The sequence below is a fragment of the Giraffa tippelskirchi genome, chromosome 10, assembly GCF_054371585.1.
Source record: "Giraffa tippelskirchi isolate mGirTip1 chromosome 10, T2T-mGirTip1v1.2.pri, whole genome shotgun sequence".
Classification (NCBI taxonomy): domain Eukaryota; kingdom Metazoa; phylum Chordata; class Mammalia; order Artiodactyla; family Giraffidae; genus Giraffa; species Giraffa tippelskirchi.
In genome coordinates, this window is record NC_137284.1 from 58,310,320 (window position 1) to 58,334,937 (window position 24,618).

Consider the following 24,618-nt stretch of genomic DNA (forward strand, 5'->3'; position numbering starts at 1 on the left):
ATGGTGACCCACTCCAGTATTCTTGCCTGGAGAATCCCATGGACAGAGGAGCCTGGTGGGGCTATAATTGATGGGGTCGGAAAGAGTAAGACACGACTGAAGTGACTGAACACGCTCGCACATAGATCTTAAGACATTAGAAATAAAATAATATAGACTTTATGCTAATACAGTTGACAATTTAGATAGAAATGAATGAATTCTTTGTAAAATCTCATGTAATAAACTGATAAAATATAGAAAATCTGAATAGTCCTGTATCTTTAGAGAAATTAAATCTTTGCTTCAAAGCATTTCCACAAAGAAATCTCAAGGCCTGTTGCTGTCATCAGTCAGTTCTTCTAAACCTTTAAGGGGGAAGTAATATGAACACAAACTCCTTCAGAGAACAGAAAAGAACTTCCCTGGTAGTCCAGGTGTTAAGGATCTGCCTTCCAATGCAGAGAATAGAAAAGGAGGGAATTCTTTATAACTTATTTTATGAGGCCATCATAGCACTAATGCCAAAACATTACAAACAAGAAAAATGACAGGTTAGTATCTCAAAAGAACTTAAGGGCAAAAGTCCTGAACAAAAGATTGGCAGGTTACATCCAGTATATCTAAAAAAAGACAATACTTCAAGAACAGGTAGAGTTGAGTATAGGAAAACAAGGTTGGCTAGACTTTTAAAAAATTAATAAATTTAATTTACTAATTCACAGCTATAGGAAAAATACCATATTGATCATTTTAATAGATGAAGAAAGAATTTTGATAAGATTTCCTTTGTAATTCATAATTTTAAGAAATCATGTCTGGAATTTTTACTTTCAATCTAGTTTTGCTTCCAGTCTAATTTTAACTTCAACCTTTTTAATTGTGCTTCTTATAAATAGCATATAGGGTTTTTTTAATTTTAAAATTAAGTTTGACAATTTTTGTGTTTCAACTGGACCTTTATTTCATTTTCATGTAATGTATTTATTGGCATAGTTGGGTTTAAGCCCATCATATTGCTGTTTGATTTCTTAAAGTGTAGATAACTTTTTTCATTCATTTTTTTCTCTCTCTGCTTTCTTTTGGATTGATCTGTGTCTTTTCAATTTTCAGATCACTTTTTTTATCAGCCTTAAAATGTATATTGTGGTAGTGGCTACCATCAACATTCCAATATGCATTCTTGCTCTGTTAACAGTTGACCTTAGGTTAAATGCTTCCAAAATAATGCGGGAACCAACTTTGTAACTCATTTACCTTCTCTTACCCTTTTAGTATTATTGTCATATATTTTACTTTCTATATTTTTTCTATACTTTTTATATGTAAGCATAACTAAGCTTCAGTCTGTGAGATGGTATCTTTCATCACTGTAATAGTTTTATATTATTGTGTAATAGAATACCATGAATTTTAGCAGCTTAAAACAACACCCTTTTGTTTTCTCACAGTTCTGTGAAAGTCTGGAATTCTTGTCTGGGTTTGCAGCTTAGGTTCTCATAGGGCCTAAATCAAGGTGTTGGCTGATCTTTCATCTGAAGACTTTGAGGAAGAATCTGCATCTGAGCACATTCAAGACACTGGCCCAGTTCAGTTCCTTGTGGTTTTAGGACTGAGGTTTCTGTTTTCATGCTACCTGTCAGCTAAAAAGCCTTCTCAGCTTCTCAGGTCTCTGGTCCTTGCACTTGACCCCTTTGGTTTCAAAAGCCAGCAATTCTCTCTGACTTCCCCATCTTTTATCAGGAGAAGAAATAAGGTCTACTTTAAAAGGGCTTGTTCAAGTGTGGAGATTCCTCAAAAAACTGGAAATAGAACTGCCATATGACCTAGCAATCCCACTGCTGGGCACACACAGTGAGGAAACCAGAACTGAAAGAGACATGTGTACCCCAATGTTCATTGCAGCACTGTTTATAATAGCCAGGACATGGAAGCAGCCTAGATGCCTATCAGCAGACGAATGGATAAGAAAGCTGTGGTACATGTACACAATGGAATATTACTCAACCATTAAAAAGAATACATTTGAATCAGTTCTAATGAGGTGGATGAAACTAGAGCCTATTATACAGAGTGAAGTAAGCCAGAAAGAAAAACACCAATACAGTATACTAACACATATATATGGAATTTAGTAAATCGGTAAAGATAACCCTGTATGCAAGACAACAAAACAGACACAGATACATAGAACAGTATTATGGACTCTATGGGAGAGGGCAAGGGCCGGATAATATGGAAAAATGGCATTGAACCTTGTAAATTATCATATGTGAAACGAATCGCCAGTCCAGGTTCGATGCATGATACAGAGTGCTCGGGGCTGGTGCACCAGGATGACCCAGAGGGATGGGATGGGGAGGGGGGATGGGATGGGGAGGGAGGGTGGGAGGGGAGTTCTGTAAGGGGAACACATGTATACCCATGGTGGATTCATGTCAATGTATGGCAAAACAAATACAATATTGTAAAGAAAAAAAATAGATAAATAAACTAATTTAAAAAATAAAAAAAAACAAAACAAAAATAAAAGGGCTTGTTCAGTTAGGTTTGTTCCACCTGGATAATTTCTGTTTTGATTAACTCAAGGCAGTTCAAGTAATTGTAATTATATCAGTAGAATCCCTTTTTTCCATATTTGGTAATGTAATTACAGGGTAGTCTTCATTATATTTAGTCCTGGGCGTTCGTGCAGACAATCTTGAGGGATTTTAGAGTGCATTTTAGAGTCCTGCCTATCTCAATAATTGTTGTGTAGTAATAACTTTATCGAGATATAACTCACATACCAAAAATGCCAAAAATTCACTCCTATAAAGTATATATTAATAATTCAGCAACAACATCACCACTATCTAATTTCAGAATATTTTTATCACTTCAAAAAGTAACCCTTTATCTGTTAATTGGCACTTTTCTCCTCCTGTAGCATCTGACAATCACTTATTTTTTGTCTTTGTGTATTTGCCCATTATGTTTGCCTGTATATGGACATTTCATATGAAGGAAATCATACATTATATGGCCTTTTGTGTTTGGCTTTAACTTAGAATATTGCTAACAGTTCATCCATGTTGGAGCATGTAACAGAACTTCTTTCTTTTTCATTGGTAAATAATATTCCATTGTATGGATAGACCATAATTTGATTATCCTTTCCTCAGTTAATGGACATTTGGGTTGTTTTCACTTTTTCAGTTAAGTTCAGTCGCTCAGTCGTGTCTGACTCTTTGCGACTTCATGGACTGCAGCGTGCCAGGCCTCCCTCTCCATCACCAGCTCCTGGAGTATACGTAGACTCATGTCCATTGAGTCGGTGATGCCATCCAACCATCTCATCCTCTGTCGTCCCCTTCTCCTCCTGCCTTTTGTCTTTCCCAGCATCAGGGTCTTTTCAGAGTCAGCTCTTCGCATGAGGTGGCCAAAGTATTGGAGTTTCAGCTTCAACATCAGTCCTTCCGATGAACACTCAGGACTGATCTCCCTTAGGATGGACTGGTTGGATCTCTTTGCAGTCCAAGGGTCTCTCAAGAGTCTTCTCCAACACCACAGTTCAAAAGCATCAATTCTTCGGCGCTCAGCTTTCTTCATAGTCCAACTTTCGCATCCATACATGACTACTGGAAAAACCATAGCCTTGACTAGACGGACCTTTGTTGGCAAAGCAGTGTTTCTGCTTGTTTAATATGCTGTCTAGGTTGGTTATAACTTTCCTTCCAAGGAGCAAGCATCTTTTAATTTCATGGCTGCAGTCACCATCTGCAGTGATTTTGGAGCCCTAAAAAATAAAGTCAGCCACTGTTTCCACTGTTTCCCCATCTATTTCCCATGAAGCGATGGGACCGGATGCCATGATCTTAGTTTTCTGAATGTTGAGCTTTAAGCCAACTTTTTCACTCTCCTCTTTCACTTTCATCAAGGAACTCTTTAGTTCTTCTTCACTTTCTGCCATAAGGGTGGTGTCATCTGCATATCTGAGGTTATATATTTCTCCCGGCTATCTTCATTCCAGCTTGTACTCCATCCAGCCCAGCGTTTCTCATGATGTACTTTGCATATAAGTTAAATATGAAGGGTGACAATATACAGCGTTGATGTACTCCTTTTCTTATTTGGAACCAGTCTGTTGTTCCATGTCCAGTTCTAACTGTTGCTTCCTGAACTGCATACAGATTTCTCAGGAGGCAGATCAGGTGGTCTGGTATTCCCATTTCTTTAAGAATGTTCCACATTTTGTTGTGATCCACACAATCAAAGGCTTTGGCATAGTCAATAAAGCAGAAATAGATGTTTTTTCTGGAACTTTCTTGCTAATAATGCTGCTGTAAACATTCATGTATAAGTTTTTGCATGGACATATATCATCAGTTCTTTGGTTATGTACCTAGGAATGTATAGTAAGATGACAAGGGTTTTCCCCATTTCCCTCCGTCCCCCTACTGCCCCCCCCAAAATCATGTCCTCATATTTGGCAACTGTAAATGTTAACTTACTTGGAAAAAGTATTTTGTAGATATGACTTAATTAATGATTTTGTGATGAGATTATCTTGGATTATCTGGATGGGCCTTAATGCCATCACAGTTAAAGGGAGATAGAAGGGAACTTGATATAGATACAGAAACCCATATAGGAGAAAGGTATGTGAAGACAGGTAGAGGATGGAGTGCTGTGGCCACTAGCTAAGGAATGGTAGCAGTCACCATAAACTGGAAGAGGCAAGGAACAGATTCTCCTCTAGAGCTTCTGGAGAGACTGTATTCCTGCTGACATCTTGATTTCAACCTTTTGATTTCAGACTTCTGGCCTCCAGAACTGTGAGATTATACATTTCTGTTATCTTAAGTCACCTGTGTGTGCATGCTAAGTCACTTTAGTCGTGTCAGACTCTTTGTGACTCTATGGACTGTAGCCCATCAGGCTCCTCTGTTTTGGGGTTGAACCCAAGTCTCCTGCATTGGCAGATGGGTTCTTTACCACTAGCACTACCTGGGAAGCCTTAAGTCACCCAGTTTTTGTTAATTTATTGTAGTAGCCACAGAAAACCAGTACAGAGTGAAGTTTCTGGGTCATATGGCAACTCTATGTTTAACATTTTGAAGAACTACCAAACTTTTCCAAAGTGGTTGTACCATTTTGCATTTCCACCAGCACTATATAAGGGTTCTAACTTCTCCAAACCCTTGCTAGCTCTTGTTGTCTCTTTGGTTTAGCTATCCTGGTGGTTGTGAAGCGGTACCTCCTTATAGTTTGGATTTATATTTGCCTGCTGAATGACATTTGACATGTTTACTCGTCATTTGTATATCTTCTTTACAAAAAAGATCTGTTCAAAGCTTTTGCCCATTTTAAAAATGATTTATTTATCATTTCTTTGTAGAATTGTAAGAGTTGTAAACTTCGTAGTTCTTACATTTGATCTGTGATTCATTTTAGTTAATTTTTGTAAATGGTGATAGGTGTGGGCACAGCCACTTTTGCCAAATTCTCAGCCATGACCTACCACTTCAGATGTTTCTTTTGCTCTTCTATCCTCTTCATCCAGTTATATACATACTAGATGTTTTGACAGTCTCACCTATCTCTTATGATCTTTTCAGTTTCTTCCCATTTTTTTTTTCCATTTATGCTTCAGGTTTGCTATTTCCTATCGAATTGTCTTCAAGTTCATTAATTCTGTCATCTGGTGTTTTACTTACCCAGTTTTAATTTGAAGTATTGTATTTTTTCAGTTATAGAGTGTTTGATTCTTTTTTGTTTTTATTATTCCAGTTCTTTAAAAATTTTTCTTTCAATGCATTTTGTGCATCTTTTTTCTGTATTTTGTTTAACTTGTTTATAGTAGTTATTTTAAAGCCCTTGTCTGTTAAAAACACTAATGTTTGGAGCAGTTTCTGCTTTTCACAGATTTTACCATTTATTCCATCTTTAATTTAGAACCTGTGGGGTTTTTTAAAAAAAAATCTAGATTTTGTTTTTAGCATGGTTTTAGTAACAGCAGTGAGGCTTGTTGTAGGAAGAGGACAGGCACTGGCCCTTTTATTCCTGGGTTAACAAGAAGGAAGTATTTGTTTCTCTGGAATGGCTTGTATAATATACTGATTACCGAAGAGACAGGGCTTCCCAGGCGGTGCTTGTGGTAAAGGATTTGCCTGCCAGTGCAGGAGGTACAAGAAATGGGAGTTCGATCCTTGGGTCAGGAAAATCCCCTGGAGAAGGAAATGGCAACACACTCCAGTATTCCTGCCTGGAAAGTTCCATGGGCAGAAGAGCCTAGCGGGCTATAGTCCATGAGTCCCAAAGAGTTGGACACTACTGAACATACATACACACACATGCACACACTCAGAAAACAGTAAGAGCAATAGCATTAAAGAAAGAAGAGATCAGTATAATATGTGACTACTTGTTAATTTAAGTGCCATGCTTGCTAATGTATCTCGTAAATGTTGTGTAGAGATAGAGAGGCACTGAGCTAAAATATATTTAGAGAGTGATAATCACCTTGATATTGTGGTTTAGTAAGAATAATGATTAAGATCTATGCTTTTTAACATAAAACATTTGTCAGTATTTATGGTTTAATAAACCCTGTAAATTATTTCTTCTTTTTTCTTTTGGCAATGATATGTCATTAGCTAAAGGATATCTTATGTACATAAATTGGTGAGTCACTTAGTTTAGTCCCTTAATAAAATTGTCATTTTCCATGCATTTATTATTTTTGCAATATAGTAAACATATTCTGAGTTTGATATATACTTGAGGTTTTTTCCTCTTACAGATAAGTACATAAAAGCAAATGTTTGTGTTTACTACATTACTACATTGGTCTGAATGGATTTTCAAAATTGATTATGATCACAATGATAACTGTAATAGTTTTTGTTATATTAATTCTTGCATGCAGTGTGCTTTTCTCCTTACTTTTTGGATTATTTGTTATTTGTTTTTAAGAACAAGGCTTGATGAGCTGAGAATGTTTCTAGAGAATGAAACCTGGGAACTTTGTCCTGTGAAGTCAAATTTCAGCATCTTGCAACTTCATGTAAGTTTAAGAACAGATAAATCAGTTTTTTATTTAGTCATCTTTAAAAGCAAACCAGATACATGAAAGATAATTATTTATAAAATGTTTAAATTAAGGAAGAGTGCCTTTCCTTTCTTCTTTAAAAGTGATTAATAATAAGCCCTTTTTTTTTTTTTACAAGGGTGACACTTTTATGGATGTCACAGTCTGTCACTTTTTATAAATTTCAGTTTATACACTTTAGAAAAACTCTTTTGCCTGCAAAGAGTCACAATTAAAATGATTTGTTTTCTTTAGATTTCAGAAGAGGGTCCCTGCTTTATTTAAACCTTGCAGAAAAATAATCAGTTATATTTTGATGGTCTCTAGTGAAAATGCTTATATTTGAAGAATATTTGTCATTTCTTAAAGGATCCAGTAGGTTCTTGATTTCTGCTGCAACTCATAAATTTGTCTGTAGTGAGAAAATGCCTCAGGGATAAAAAATGCATTTACTAAAAAATACCACTAATTTTTATTAGTTAATTGATTCCTTGAATCCTGTAATGTAATCTGCGAAAATATCTTTAATTGATTTGTTTTTTCTCTTGGTTGAAACATAGTGTAGGTAAATATTTCTGGTGTGTTAGACAGTATCCTACAAATATCCAGTGTCAGAATACAGTATATAAATTTAGATTCCTTTTTAGAAGGTCTGCTGTGGTTAGTTTTTGCCTTTGGAAGAAATATCTTTCTAGAAGGAATTTTCTTATTCTGGATAAATGTAAAGAATACATGATTAAAAGGGTTTTTTTAATGGAATAATGTTTACACTCATATTGTGTAATAGCTTACTTCTTATCCAGGTTTATCATATTGCTTTCCTAAAGTGGCAATATTAAATGCAGTGAAACATGTTGATTAATAAATGCTTTAAAGATAGCAAAATTAATATTAATTTTAACATTATTTTAGAGTTATTAAATAAAGATGGTTCTTTATATTACTTCAAATTCCAGCATTGATTTTAGAATCTCTATGTAAATAATTTTATTTGAATTTGTATTTAGCCATCAATTGTGTGTGTGGTACAGGCACACATAAATTTGATGTAATTATAAAACAGGGCTTCCCTCATAGCTCGGTCAGTAAAGAGTCTGCCATCAGTGCAGGAAACCTGGGTTCGATTCCTGGGTTAGGAAGATCCCCTGGCGAAGGAAATGGCAACCCACTCCAGTATTCTTGCCTGGAGAATCCCATAGACAGAGGAGCCTGGCAGGCTACAGTTCATGGGTTACAAGAGTCGGACATGACTTAGCGACTAAACAACCACCACCACCACCATAACAGAGAAAGATACATGTTGCATGCTTGGTTTTCATTGTATTCACATCAGTTCAGTCACTCAGTTATGTCCCACTCTTTGCAACCCCATGAACTGCAACACACCAGGCCTCCCTGTCCATCACCAACTCCTGGAGTTTACCCAAACTCATGTCCACTTACCCAAACTCATGTCCATTGTATTCACATAGAGTATCTTAAATGGTGTAAGCTATTTGACCTGACAACAATTAGCTTTTATAAATGACTCTGTTGATTAAAACTACCCTACTGGAACTTTTGCTATCGTGTAAAAATTTTTAGAATTATCATTCGAATTGAAGTTATTAAAAAAAAAACTATGTGTTGTTCCATAAAGTAAGTCAAAAGTAGCTTGATGCAGATAGCTCTGTTTTAAGTGATGTTGGTTACTGAATTGTCTTTAGGAAAACGTTTGAACATGTGTGTCCACGTTTGTGCTTTCAGAAAACTTATGAGATTTAAAAGTGAATAACGTAAAGAATCAGGATGGTTTTCTTCACTAACTCTACATTTGCACTGATGGAATATGTTGTTGTTCAGTCACTAAGTTGTGCCTAATACTTTGCGACCCCATGAACTGCAGCACGCCAGGCTTCCCTGTCCTTCACTATCTCCTGGAGTTTGCTCAAACTCGTGTTTATGTACTTGAATTTTATTGTTGTTGCAAAAAGGAATCTGGCTCATTTCTTTTTTTAATGTCTAGGAATTTAAATTCATGGAACAGTCTCGTTCCCCATCAGTTTCACCCAGTAAGCAGTCATCTGCAACCTCCTCAAAAACAGTAACCTTGTTTGAGCAGTACTGCAGTGGTGGGAATCCATTTGAAATTCAGGCCGACCACAAAGATGAAGAAACAGAAGATGTCCTGGCTTCTAATGGGGTATGTGGTGTTTTTAAAACATACTGTGGAATGTAAGTGAGGTTTTCTTATTGAGAATGTTGTACCCAATGAGCAAGGTAATTGGCTAGATTTGTTCATACATTTATACATTTACTACCCTCCTTTCCTACCTGTGGGGCTTCCCAGGTGATGCAGTGATAAAGAATCCACCTGTCAGTGCAAGAAACATAGGAGACACAAGTTTGGTCCCTGGATTGGGAAGATTCCCTAGAGGAGGAAATGGCAACCCACTCCAGTATTCTTGCCTGGGAAATCCATGGGCAGAGGAGCCTCGAGGGCTACAGTCCATGGGATAGCGAAGAGTCAGACAAGACTAAGCACACACACATACATTCATATATTTACCACCCACTTTCCTACCTTTATAGTTAGGCACCCGTGTTACTGTTTGTACTGGAAATGAATGGCTTTCCAGTACATTTTGTTGACATTATCCTTTTGAATGATGAGCTTTGTCTTTATGTTTACTTTAAGTTGTTATTAGATTGCTTTATATTCTTATCAGATTATTGATGGAATAGGAGTATAGTTTCTTCACTGCACAGTCACATGATTTGTTGGATAGATGGATGTATGCGAGAATAGATCATCTGCACTTTTCTCTCAACTCTACTCTTGGGCAGCCAAGTGAGTCATTTTGTTCCATATCCCCTTTACTGAGAGAGGGTAATGTCTTGTTTGGTTACTGGCTAGGAATATTTTGAGCATTTAGGAGTATGATGTTTTTGTTTTGTAAATTTATTTATTTTTAATTGGTATATAATTGCTTTATAATGTTGTGTTGGTATATAATTGCTTTATAATGTTGTGTTGGTTTCTGCCATACATCAATGCGAATCAGTCATGACTATATATATATATACATATATCACCCCCCTTCCTGAATCTTCATCCCACCCTTCTAGGTCATCACAGTGCCCTGCTGGGCTCCTTGTGTTATATAGGAGTAGTGTTTTAACAACACTCTGAGCAGTTCAAAAAACAGCATAAAGCAGAATTAGTGTGAGCTGATGGCAAGATTTGCAGGCAGCTGAATGATTATGACTTTTATTGATGAATTGTGTGGCTCTTGGCAATTTATTGTGACGTTGTGACCCTCAGTTTTCCCATATTTACAGTGCGGGAATGCTTGCTTCACCATTACCTACAGGGTGTTTTCACAGTTTTTAATTTGGACGTGTCCTTCTGCTCTTCAGAATTTCCAGAGGGTCTGGGTACGATTTTTATTTTGGATTTGATGAAGATGCAGTGAAAACTGTGCAGATTTGACAAAAAGCTGTTGAATTTGTCTCCATGTTTTGAGGTTTTGTTATTAAGTAAAACTATCCTTTAAAAAATATTGTCATGAAAATATACCAATATCATGTTTCGTTGTGAAGTAGAAATTATTTCGTAGTAAACCTTACTTAAAATGATAATTTAGTGATTCTTTGTGACATCTTTTCTCTGTTAATGTAGACTAAACGGAAAGGAATTAAGCATTCCAATATTTTTGAAATAATGTATCCCTCTGTACTAGTGAGGGCACGCTGGGCTGGAAGTAACACAAGCTGGAATCAAGATTGCCGGGAGAAATATCAATAACCTCAGATATGCGGATGACACCACCCTTATGGCGGAGAGTGAAGAAGAACTAAAGAGCCTCTTGATGAAGGTGAAGGAGGAGAGTGAAAAAGTTGGCTTAAAGCTCAGCGTTCAGAAAACCAAGATCATGGCATCTGGTCCCATCACTCCATGGGAAATAGATGGGGAAACAGTGGAAACAGTGTCAGACTTTACTTTTTTGGGCTCCAAAACCACTGCTGATGGTGACTGCAGCCATGAAATTAAAAGACGCTTGCTTACTCCTTGGAAGGAAGATTATGACCAACCTAGATAGCATATTTAAAAGCAGAGACATTACTTTGCCAACAAAAGTCCGTCTAGTCAAGGCTATGGTTTTTCCAGTGGTCATGTATGGATGTGAGAGTTGGACAGTGAAGAAAGCTGAGCGCCGCAGAATTGATGCTTTTGAGCTGTGGTGTTGGAGAAGAGTCTTGAGAGTCCCTTGGACTGCAAGGAGATCCAATCAATCCATCCTAAAAGAGATCAATCCTGGATGTTCATTGGAAGGTCTGATGTTGAAGCTGAAGCTCCAATACTTTGGGCACCTCATGCGAAGGGTTGACTCATTGGAAAAGACCCTAATGCTGGGTAGGATTGGGGGCGGGAGGAGAAGGGGACGACAGAGGATGAGATGGTTGGATGGCATCACCGACTCGATGAACATAGGTTTGGGTAGACTCCGGGAGTTGGTGATGGACAGAGAGGCCTGGCATGCTGCAATTCATGGGGTCGCAGAGAGTCGGACACGACTGAGCGACTGAACTGAACTGAACTGTACTAGTGATTTGTTCATTTTAATCTCCCATTGCCTTTGATTGCTTCTTTGTGGCAGTTGTATTCTATATAAGGTAACGACGAACACTAAATCTGCAAATAGGAAACTGTTACTTTTAGGCAACATATGGGATTAAGTATCTGCAAGCCTCTGGTCACAACATTTTCACCAACTGGCCAGTATACAACCTTTGTCTTACATGTGTTTTAATATACAGTGTTGACTTATTAACACTGAGCTTACAACTGACAGCACTATAACCCATGCCTGAGTGAAGCTTATCTAACACACCTATTTTTTCCATACGGCACTTTACAGTCTTCTTGCCCATGGGTAATTCATGTCAATGTATGGCAAAAACCACTACAGTATTGTAAAGTAATTAGTCTCCAATTAAAATAAATAAATTAAAAAAAATAAAGTCTTCTTGCACTTGGAAACACTAGATGACACTAATCCTACGCTTGGGGGACATTCTGAAATCACCGGCAAAATGCACAGAGATTTTAAGAAGGTGGCACTAAATCACCTGTGAAAAGGGCGTTTGCTTACAGCGGGAGGGCTGGAATAAGAAGGTAGAGGGTTGGTTGCCTTGTTTGAGCTCAGTTGGGAGTATGCAGGTAAGGTAACTCAGAAAGATTTGCCACTCCATGCAGAGCATGTGTCCATGCATGCCCATGGAAGTGTTGTGAAGTGTTGATGTTGGGGTTACAGATTTTATCAAGTAGGGAAACTTGCAAACACAGAATCGTTGAAAATGATCTGTGGTGCCGGGCAACTGACCTTAGTTTGTAGAGAACACCTTTCTGAGTGTCAGCAGAATGACATTGTGTACAAGTAGGGGAGAATGTCTCTAATGTTCGTGTGTATCTATTAATGTGTGAGCTAATCTTCCCAGATACAGCACAGGTCCTTGAGAGTCAGAGTCCACATCTTAGAAACAACCTTTCATAATGCTTTGTTGTGGTTGTTTAGTCACTAGGTCGTGTCTTATTCTTTTGGGACCCCATGGACTGGAGCCTGCCAGGCTCCATGGGACTCTCCAGGCAAGAATACCGGAGTGGGTTGCCATTTCCTTCTCCAGGAGATCTTCCTGACCCGGGGATCAAACCCTCATCTCCGGCTTGGCAGGCAGACTGTTTACCACTGAGCCATCTGGGAAGCCTGTCATAATGCTTGAGACTCAAAAAGTAGTCGTTGAATGAGAGGACTAATTTCTTCCCATGTTGTCATCACACTAGTCTCCTCAACTGGCATACGGGGATAAAACTCCTTCATAGAATTGTTTGGAAGAGTCAGTGGGACAGTTTATGAAAGCACTTAGCCCAGTACTTGGTTAAAACTCAATAAATGTTAGCCATTGTTCAGTCATATTAATTGATAATGCTCATTGGCAGTGATGTGGTGATCCTGCCGTGCTTCCTTTGTTGTGCGTGGACTCCACTTCCTGTCCCACACTGGCACCGGGCCACGATGCCGAAAAGATGATGAAAAGGCATTCTGCCTCTCAAAAGCAAATCTACCATTTTTGTCATTGCTCTCAGTAGTCCCTAGACGCTTAGCCTAAGTTTCTAAGCTGCCCTTGGAATTAAATAATGAATTAGATAAAATATTAGCATGTGTGTTGTATGTGTTTATTAAGCTGAATTAATACTTCTAGACTGTCAGAATTTTATCCTTAAGCTTTTTGTAATAAATTAGCAAAATGGAAATAAGTATGATGAAACTACTTGAAGCAAGAGTTTTTTTTAATCAAACATACACTCTTTTCCTCTTCTAAGGTGTGTGTTTGTTTTTTGTTTGTTTGTTTATGGAAACTTTTTTTTCTTTTGGGCATTTATAAGCTTTTGAAAGTACAATGTTTGTATTTTTCTTTTGAGCTGGTTAAGGCAGCATGATGATATAGAAAAGGGAAGGTTAACAAGGCTTTGATGGCAAAATTAAAGCTTCTTGTAAGATTGGGTATTATTTTATTGTATTGAAAGACTCCCAAGAAAGGTTGGTTCTACATTCACACTGTTGAATATACTGTTTTGTTGGGTTGTTTTTTTCAGTATGAATCTGATGAACAAGAAAAAAGTGCCTATCAGGAATATGACAGTGACAGTGATGTTCCTGAGGAACTAAAACGAGATTTTGTTGATGAGCAGACAGGCGATGCTCCTGTGAAAAGGTAATTATTCTTAGGTTGTATGGTATTTCACATTTTATGTTGCATGCTTAACATATAGGATTTACTTGCAAGGTTAAGAAAAAAACCTCAAAAATTAAATTCTCCTTTGGTCATAATATCACATGACAAGTTAATATATTTTAAAAATGATTACTGAGACGCTGAAAATGTAGTATTTTTTTTGTATAATGGGCATAACCTAAGAGCTCTTAATTTAGAGATCAGTAGCTTTTGCAGATAAACAAGCTTGCAATTTATGGAATCAGTACTGCCTTCAAAGGCAGTTTATGCCTCACGTAGATCAGTTTGTTTCACATTGATTTTCTTTTCCTCAAGGAGGAAAATAGTCATTTGTTTTGTATGTGGAGTTCCTGCCTCAGTCTAGTAAATACAGAAAAATCTTCCCAGTGTCATTGATATTTGCTATTTGAGCTTTTTATTAATGTTCCTTTTTTTGTACTTGAGTTTTTGTTTTATGATTAACTGTCTTCTTCATAAACTATGATAACCATATAAGAATTTTTGTCACCTTCTTTAAATTGGGCCTGATTCTGATTTGTGAGTAATGTCATGACAATCAGACACTGAATGACCACAAATATACTTTATTTTTAATGACAGATTTACATACCCTCTTTCCTACCCTTTACCCTCCAAGTACCTAGTTAATACTTGGTTGATTTGACACCTTGATTGATATAATCTCTCACCTCAAAAATGAGCAACTCATATAATTGGGAAAATTTATTTCCATTGGTTTGCACAAATGTATGATAGTATGGTATCTACATCTGTGATCCATTATGAACTGAGTAGAACTATTTTGTTGGACTTCTTCATCAGATGTTGTGGGTATGTTTTTGCTGAAAAGAAAACTCTTAAGTTGAACAAATAGCTGCCATTTACATGTGTATGTACTCACATTCTTGGTAGATTTTACAGCCCCTTAAACTTTTACCCCTAAGAAATATACATGATGTAAACCACTAATTGCAGCCAGCCAACCAGTTGACAGTTATTGTCAATTCCAACTTCTCAGTGTGTCTTGAATTTATCAAAATTTCTTGTAATTCACTGCCACCATCCTAGTTCAAGGAAAAGTCTCTGCAAATCATTGAGTCAGTTCCCTTTCCTTGGCTTCCCATCTCTAGTCTTAACCCTTTCTAATCCATTCTTGGATACAAATTTAGATTTTTCTTTCATATACAAATTTGACTGTGTTTTTTTCCTGGCTAAAATGCTTAATGGCTCACCACTGCAATTAAGATAAGGTTCATGCTCTTTATGATCATGAGGTTCCGTTGTTTTCAGTGGTCTGGACTTTACTTTTCCTTCTGCCCATGCATTCTCCAGGCTACCAATGTCAACTCCTTATGTCTCTCTGAGTACACTCTACTGTTTTCTCACCTCTGACCTTGTTATATGTTGTCCCCTTTTCTTCTGTACTTACTGTATATCTATCTTCTACTTTTCCTTTGAATTTACTAGTCACCCAACCCTAGACTTTACTATTATACTTTATACCTATTTCAGATTCTAAGTAAAACGTCTTTCATATGTGTTGGTCTGGAATCAAGATGCTTGGTACCATTGATGTGTAATTTCCCTAGAACATTTTTTTGTTTTTTAAATGACATAGCTTCTTTTTTGTTTATTATTTATTTATTTAATGACATACAGTTGATTTATAATTTTGTGTTAGTTGTCAGTGTACAGCAAAGTGATTCAGTTATGCATATATGTGTGTGTATATATATGTGCATATATATATATATATTCTTTTAAAAAATTCTTTTCCATTATCGTTTATCATGACATATTGAATACAGTTCCCTGTGCTATACAATAAATCCTTGTTTTTTTAATCTATTTTATATGTGGTGGTGTGCATCTGTTAATCCCATATACCCAGTTAATCTCCCCACCATTTCCCCTTTGATAACCATAAGTTTTTTGTTTGTTTGTTTCATATATAAGTTCATTTGTACTGTTTTTTAGCTTCCACATATAAGTGATATCCTATAGTATTTGTCTGTCTTTGTCTGACTTAACTTAGTGTAATAATCTATAGATTCATCCAGGTTGCTCTGAATAATATTATTTCATTCCTTTTATGGCTGAATAGTATTCCATTGTATGGGTGTGTTTGTTTGTGTATGTGTGTGTGCATATGTGGATGTGTGTGTTTACATATATATATTTATACATACACATACTTTAGCTATTCATCTGTAGATGGATACTTAGGTTGCTTCCACATCTTGGCTATTGTAAATAGTGCCACTCTGAGAATTGGGCTTCATGTATCTTTTCAAATTAGAGCTTTCATCTTTTCTGGATATATGCCTAGGAGTGCGATTCCTGGGTCATGTAACTCTAATTTTAGTTTTTTAAGGAACCTCCATACTGTTCTCTGTAGTGGCTGCACTAATTTACATTCCCACCAACAGTGTAGGAGGGTTCCCTTCTCTTCCCTTTCTCTCCAGCATTTATTTATAGACTTTTGATGATGGCCATTCCATCTGGTTTGAGGTGATAACCTCACTGTAGTTTTGATTTGCCTTTCTCTAATAATTGGCAGTGTTGAACATTGTTTCATGTGCCTGTTGGCCATCTGTATGTCTTCCTTGGAGAAATGTCCATTTAGGCCTTTTGCTTATTTTTTGATTGGGGTGTTGTTTTTTTTTTGTCATTGATTTCTATGTGCTGTTTATATATTTTGAAAGGTTAGCCCGTGTCAGTCCCATCATTTGCAAATATTTTCTCCCAATTCATGGTTGTCTCTTAATTTTGTTTATGGTTTGCTTTACTGTGCAAAAGATTGTAAGTTTGATTAGGTCCCATCTGTTTATTTTTGCTTTTATTTCTATCGACTTGGGAGACCTTAGAAAACATTGCTCTGATTCAGTGACACAGCTTCTTTTAGTGGTTGATAATGTGTGAGAACCAAAGAAAGACATTATAGTCCTTTACTTCTTGGTTTACTGCTTTCTCTTCCCCTCTGGACTATAAGTTCTGTAAGGACAGGAGGATAATCTCTGTATCCCCAGCTGATACGTGGTAAGATTTTCAATAGCTAATTAGTGAAGGAAGGCTATATCCTAAGCTGAATAACTTATTGACTTACTACTTGACAACCCTAATTTGAAATGTTTTGTTTTCTCATATCAAGTGTTTCTCGAGAGACCCTAAAAAGCAGGAAGAAATCAGATTACAGTCTAAATAAAGTGAATGCACCCATCTTAACAAATACAACATTGAATGTAATAAGACTTGTTGGTAAGTAGCTATTCCTTTTTTTTTTTTTTTAATTATTATAGCAGTTAAATTAGTCTACATTTGTTACCAAATGGGTTTTCATTGTGTAGTCCAGTGCCCACCACAGTGAAGAATTTGACTGTCTTATGTCAGTGCTTTCTCATCTTAATTGTTCCAAATAGTATAACACTAATGTTAGTTTTTCTTTTTTAGTTAACTATTTATATTTGTGTCTTCCACTTTTTCTAAAATATTCCAATTAATAGAAATCTAGTGGAAAAATTCTCTGTGTGAGTTAGAGGTCCATATAGGATGATGGTAGTACCAGTTTTGTATTTATACAGTATTTTGTATTTTATTGTTTCACTGATATTCACAATCTTGTCAGATAGGCAGAGTGAATAGTGATTGTTCTGGCATTTTTCAGACACAAGAGTTCTACAAACTAAATGTTCACACACCATGGGAAGTGTTATTCATATTACAGATAAGACCTTTATTGATGATTTTTTTAATTAATTTATTTTAGTTGAAGGCTAATTACTTTACAATATTGTAGTGGTTTAGAAGGCAAATAACCTAGAAATGCCATATGAAATATTTAAGTTTGAAGATGATATGGATTTTTAATATCAATACTTCAGCATTTTATATGCTTTCTCAACCTTTGTATCTCACAAATAAGTCTATACAGTTGACAAATAAGTAATAGAGATGTCTTCTCATGTTAATTAAGTTATCTATACCAGTCAGGAATTTTAGTGATTTTCTATAAAAATCTCTGTATTCTATTTATGGAGATGATAATTTCCTGTTGCCTTTTTTAATTACTCTTAGCTCTAATAAAAAAAAGTCTGTGTTCCCAAAGATAATTTCTAAGTTTCATTAATGAATGGGATAAAGAAGGAAAAATGGTTTTCTTAGAAGTCTCACTTTCTTTAGGAAAAATAATGTGGAAAAGTAATAATGAATTGAGCAGAAAAGAAGAAGTTTATATTTTTATGATACAGAAAAATGGCAGATTCTAAAAAGCTATTATATGGCTGATTATTTTCAGGGAATTAGCTTTTCTTCTTTATCCAAGAGAGCTAACTGAACCTATAATCGTGAGTTACTCTCTAGAATTTATAGTAAGAATTAGAAGAGTTCTGAGGAGATCATCTTGTATAATTTCCCATAAAATGAGAATTTCTTTCTCTACTGAATCTAATATATGTTGGCCATCTAGTAGTCTCTGTTTCATGTCTTGCAATTGCTGAAACCATTATTAGTTTGCAAGACTTCTCATTCTGCTCTTAGACTGATATAATTGGTAGAAATCTCTCCCTCATAGTAAACCAAAATAACTGTCTAATTCTACCTCTTGGTCTTAGATATGCCCTTAAAAGCAAAAAGAGTAAGTCTATACTTTTTTCTACATGGTGGTAGCTATACTGTCCTTCCTTCCTTTCCTTTTGCTTCCCCTCCCCCAGTCCATTCTTCAGGGTCAGTGTGCTTAGTTCCCTTATATGGTCCTCACTGATAGATATTCCAAAGTCCTTGTCATCCTTATCAGTCCTCTGTACTCACTGTAGATTACAGTGTCTGGACACTGCTTGAGATGTAGTTGAATGAAGTCAGTTTTGCTCGGTTATGTGGAAGTAACACCCTAACATATCAGTGGCCTTATCATGATTTATCGTGATGCATATTGACTCCTGAGCATCTTAGTTCTGCCCCATGTGTGTCTTCATTCTGTGATGCAGGCTGAAAAAGTAGCACCAATCTGGGATGTGGGGAGAACAAGAGCCGAACCATGTTATGACTCTTAAAGCTGCTGCTCTGATGTGCTACCCTGACTTCCTGTGACATGTCATAGCAAGTCAGGCTTGACCCGTGGTAGAGAAATGAACTTCTGTCACAGGAAGGAATTGCCAGTCCAGGGCAGTAGACAAGGATGCATAGTCCTCTTCCAGGGAGTGGAGGTGGGAAAGAACAGATAATTGAGGAAAATAATACAATCAACCACATTAAATGCTAACTTAACCACATTTAAGGTAAGTTAACTCCTTACCTAGTTCAAAAAGGACTAGAGGTCAGCATTGTTGCCTTTTACCCTAAAAGACATATATTCACTCAAAGCAAATAGGAAGCCACAACAAAATTGGGGAGGGGAAACTCATGTTTTATTCAGTTTTGTGCATGCTAAGTCGCTTCAGTCATGTCCGATTCTGCGACCCTATGGACTCCACCAGGCTCCTCTGTCCATGGGATTCTCCAGGCAAGAATACTGGAGTGGGTTGCAGGCCTTCCTCCAGGGGATCTTCCCAACCCAGGTACTGAACTCGAGGCTCTTAAATCTCCTGCATTGGCAGGCGGGTTCTTTACCACCAGCACCACCTGGGATGCAGGCAAATCAGAAGGAACAATGCATTCTGTTTTTCTCATTATCTAAGAAAGGGATATGATAATGATAGAAGTGTGCTGCTGGAACTAAATTCAGAAGACAGTAACAACAAATTCTTCCATAAGGATCACTGACCAACACAGTGGACATTGTTTTCTGACAGTGGCTTTATAGAAACAGAAGAATTTCATTCTGTGGCTCTTTAGTATAGCAGGTGTGTAAAACCTGAGCAGTCCTGAATAGAACCTGAATAGAACTCAGGGAATCTGACCATCGTAATTTCAGTCTTCTTCCCACTGAATCTTTTACTAGAGTTGTCATTAGGGCACAGTGCATAGTATGATCATCTAACTCGTCTTTTCATTTAGGGCTGGGATTAGGTGCTGCCACTATTCCTCAGTAGACTTTCATGCCTACCACTTTCTCTCTGCCAGGAGTGTCCTTATCTTCATTTTGTACATATTCATAAAATAGAACTTTAAGGGAACCACTCACTGAGGGGTCTCCAACTAGTAAATAACAGTACTCCATCCCCTGTTATTATTGCATAGAAATACTTCAAGGTAATACTGGCAAAGATAACATCTCTTCTTACAAAGCCAGTACAGTTGTGTAAATAAGCTAGATTAATTTTTGGTGCCTGGGAAGATGAAGTAACTCATTCTCAGTGGTTGGGAAGCACATTTGAGAACATTAAAGGCGTATGCACTTTTTATGTGTTATTTATTTGGCAGATATTTAGGAGAGATTAGACAAAAGAGTGTTAACAGGGCTCCCCAGTCCTAGGTGGTACCTAAATCTGTTAGAATGGCTTGGAGTCTTTCACAAGTACAGGGGACCAACCAGAATGCTTGCTTGTGAGGAGAGAAAATCCTGGCAGGCTGAGAATTTCTTGTAGACAGAGGCAGAGAAATTTTAAGGTATATGTCTCATCACTGAAGTAGCCTTGTTATCCACAGTTTTCTCTACTGGAGGCAACTCTCATGTGAGCAGCTGTGGTTAAGTCTGAGGGGCAGAAAATAGGGTGCCAAAACCTATGTTTGTAAAACCTACAGACCTTACAGCAAAATTAATACCTTAGCAGCTGGAAAGAATGCACACCAGCACATGCACAGGATTTAACATTACCGGGATATGTACATAAGGAACATTTAGTCAGACTGTGGCTGAGTGGCAGTGTATATGATGGAGGAAACACAGAAATAAGGAAGAAATCTCTTTCATTGGTACATTCTTATAGGGCATTGATATTTTTATTTTATCACATTTTTTATTTTATTTTATTTTATTATTTATTTATATGATATTTTATTTTAAATTGAAAAAGTAATGCGTGAAAATGGTTAAAAATTAAAATACCGCAAGGTATAAACAAAGCCCTGACCTCCAAATCTCCTTTCTCATTTGTAGCATTTCCAGTTGGCCCTTATGTGCTATTTATACCCATTGATGATCTCTCAACTAAGTGCACTGTTCTAAGGATAACGAACATCCTTCCAGCTCAGATCCTGTTCTTGCTTTTGCCCCATCAGATTGTTAGCTCCTATACAAGAAGAAGAAAGTTTGCCATCTTTGCAGCATATAGAGCACCCAGCCAAGTGCTTTTCGCCTCTGTAGCCACTCAGTAAATTTTACACTGAGAACTCTTAATTTTTAACACACACACACACACTTCCAGCATTTCTTTTTACCCTGCATTCCTTCCTCTACATAGGGGCTGTGGCTCACTGACTGAATTCTCCCAGACCACCTTCCCTGTGGTCATCACACTCCTCTCTGCATTTCCTACGATGAGCTAGTAAGACAGGCCCACTCCTGTTCCTCTTGGTTGTAGTCCTTGCCCACGCTGCTGCTCGACTGGTTTCTTCTCCAGCCCCTTTTGTGTCTCTTTCCCCATGAGTATACAGGACTCGAGGTCTAGATTTAGGGTGAGAGGGTTTTTGTTTTTTAAAAAATTTAAGTATAGTTGATTTACAGTGTTTCATATGTACAGGAAATGATTCAGTTTAATATACATATATATAACACACATATGCACATATATACATACATATATATGTATATATTTCTTTTTTGGATTGTTTTCCATTATAGACTGTTCCAAGATATTGAATATAGTTCTCAGTGGTGTACAGTAGGTCCTTGTTGTTTATTTCATATATAATAATGTGTATCCATTAAACCCAAATTTCCAATTTATTCTCCCTCTTACCCTTCGGTAACAATAAGTTTGTTTTCTATGTCTTTGAGTCTGTTTCTGTTTTGTAAATAAGTTCATTTGTATCATTTTTTAGATTCCACATATAAATGATATCATGTGATTTTTGTCTTTCTCTGTCTGACTTGACTTAACTTAGTATGATCATCTCTAGACCCATCCATGTTGCTGCAAAGGGTGAGAGAGTTTAAACAGTGCTTCCCTTAAGAAGCTTTTCCTCATCTCCAGATTAGGTTAGCGTCTCTTCATGTAATTTCCTATATATATATATATATGTCTCCCCATTTTGCCTTCATCATGAGTATATTTATTTTAAAAAAGTAGCAGAGGTAGCTAAGACATTTTGCCCTCTTATTATATGCTATGTAAACACTTGACATGCATTTTCTCATGAGTTCTTCAGAGTACCTTTTTAATATAAAGATAATTGAAGCCCGGTGATAAATAACTTGCCTTATATGTCACACAGGTTGTCTGATCCTAGAGCCAGTCAGCTCTTGACTTACATGCTTCATAGCCCTAGTGGAGGACGTCAGGAGTGTCAGTTCCTGGACAGAGGTCAGCACGGTGTTAACAGAGGTTGGAGGCAGGAGTAGGAACTTCATGAAGTTTCTAATTTGGGAGACATCTTTCTTGGTTATCTGGGCTACCTATTAGGGAACTTTCTTCTGTGTTCCTAAAGCATGCTGCCTCTGTGCCTTCTGTTGGGAACTCTGGAGAGGAAGAGAGGGTGCTGTGTATCTGAACTACAGACCACATTTTCTCAGCTCGGCTGGCTAATCTCGGAACCATGCTTCTGTATTTTTATCACGGTAGCTCCTCTCACAGTAACACGTGCATGTGTGTGTGCATGCTCAGTTATGTCCGGCTCTTTGCAACCCCATGGACAGTAGCCCACCAGGCTCCTCTGTCCGTGGGATTCTCCAGGCAAGAATACTGGAGTGGATTGCCATGCCCTCCTCTAGGGGATCTTCCCGACCCAGGAATCAAACCCGCATCTCCTGCAGTGCAAGCAGGTTCTTTACCACTGAGCCACTGGGGAAGCCCTCGCAGTAACACATTAATTAGTACAGAAGAGCCTGTGGTAAAAAGCAAATGTCTCCCAGCCACCTACTGCTCCCTCTCAGTAGTATGGAGCTTGGTTTGTTTCTGATTGTCTTTCTTCTAATTGTAATTTCTCAGAGAAGAGTGTTAAGAAGTAAATGTTTTAAATCCTTGTCAGTCTAAATATGTCTTTATTCTGCTCTTCATGGAATGACAATTTAGTTGTGTATACAATTGTTGACTAAGAATTACTTTTCCTTAGAAAGTTGAAATGTCTAGTGTTCTATTATTCATTTTATTGTAGGTGAATTTCTTCTCTCTGTCTGAAAGCTTTTAGTGGCTTTTTCCCCCTTGATATTTCAAAATCCTCTATGATGTCTCTGTGTGTGAGTTTTTTTTCATTAAGTGTGTTGGGTAGTTTGTTACCCTTTCAGTCTAATGGTTCATGTGTTTCTCAGCTATGACTGTTTCTTTGATTTCTACCTCCCCATTTTCTTTAATCTCTTTTTCTTTGATTTCCTCTTACTCAACTGTTTAGTCTCTTAAATTGGCCGTTCACGTCTCTCATATTTCTCTAATACCAATCTTTTCCTGTATTCTTGTCTTTTTGCTATACCTTCTGGTAGACTTCCTTTTCCCATTTCTTTAATTTTTTTTAAAAAAATCACATTTTTAATAACTTTAAATTAAAAACTTAGGAACCCTTCTGTACTCTTTTTCTTCCTGCTGTGTTTGCCTATTACAGGGCTTTACATAGTTACTGTACTTCCTCTTCTTTAGCTTCATTTGTTTTATTTTCTCTAGCATCAGCTTTTCTTTTTACTGTCACTCTGAATTTTCCTCAGGGGCATGGTGACTTTTGATTATTTATCCCTCAAATAGAAGGCCTGGATAGCCATTGTGGGTGTCCTCTGCTGAGTAATTAGAATTGGGTTGGAGCTGGCTCTTTCTCCTTAGTAGGTGTTCTAACTGGGAACTTTGTATAGTGTAGGGAAGGTCTGGGTGGATTTACTGGTGGCCGTAGGGAAGGTCTGGGTGGATTTACTGGTGGCCTGTACATTATGGGGACAGATCTCCAAATTCCCAGAATGAGAAGGATTTCAATCTGTGGTGCCAGTAGCCACACTAGAAACCCTAGCTTTTCTAATTTGTTTTTTTTAAGTTTGTTCAATGAAGTGTATTTGCCGGGATTGGGGGGAAGTGTTTACTGTTTACTTCTTTTAGAAAGAACTCCTAGGGGGTTTTATTTTGCTTTTGTCTGGGAAATTCTGGCAGCCTATACATTAGTTCCCCCTTATGTGTTGAGAGATGTTCAAAGATCGCCAGTAGGTGCCTAAAACCATAGATAATGGCAAACTCTATATAGATGATGTTTTTTCTTATGTATACATACCTGTGGTAAAAAGTTTAATTTATAAATTAGGCTAGGCACAGGAAAAGATTAACAAACCAAACTAATAATAAAATAGAAAAATTATAACATATAACGTTATATAAATGTAGTCTCTCTCACACAGTATCTTACTGTACAGATTCAGTGCCTTTACCATCTTAGCTAAACACTTACTGCTTTGGCTGAAACTTTTGCAGTCCAAGGTGTGACAACAAAACTAGCACAAATTTCTTTTTCCTTCTTCATGGTTTCACAGAAGATTCAATCTTACCACAGATCTTAGCATCCTCAGCATATGATTTTTTTTCTTCCATCATTAAGTTGTGAACGCCCACCTTTTCACACAAAGGAAGTACCGTACAGCCTCTCTTTGGCGGATTCGAATTGCCAGCATCACTTGTCTTGCATTTGAGGGCCATTAGAAAGTAAAATCAGGATTACTTAAACACAAGCACAGAGAAACCACAATAGTTGATATGATAACTGAGATGGCTACTGAGTAACTAGCAGGC

General features: G+C 37.1%; 1 protein-coding gene across 6 annotated transcripts in view; it reads left to right on the forward strand.

Moving 5' to 3' along the window:
• Positions 1 to 24,618, forward strand: part of VPS50 (VPS50 subunit of EARP/GARPII complex) — a 131,487-nt gene that overhangs the window by 80,602 nt on the left and 26,267 nt on the right. For all 6 annotated transcript variants that reach the window (XM_081531444.1, XM_081531439.1, XM_081531441.1 and 3 more), the window contains 4 exons: positions 6,937 to 7,027; positions 9,057 to 9,233; positions 13,689 to 13,807; positions 16,980 to 17,086. In XM_081531444.1, the coding sequence (XP_081387570.1) occupies positions 6,937 to 7,027; positions 9,057 to 9,233; positions 13,689 to 13,807; positions 16,980 to 17,086 (494 nt within the window). The remainder of the gene's footprint in view (positions 1 to 6,936; positions 7,028 to 9,056; positions 9,234 to 13,688; positions 13,808 to 16,979; positions 17,087 to 24,618) is intronic.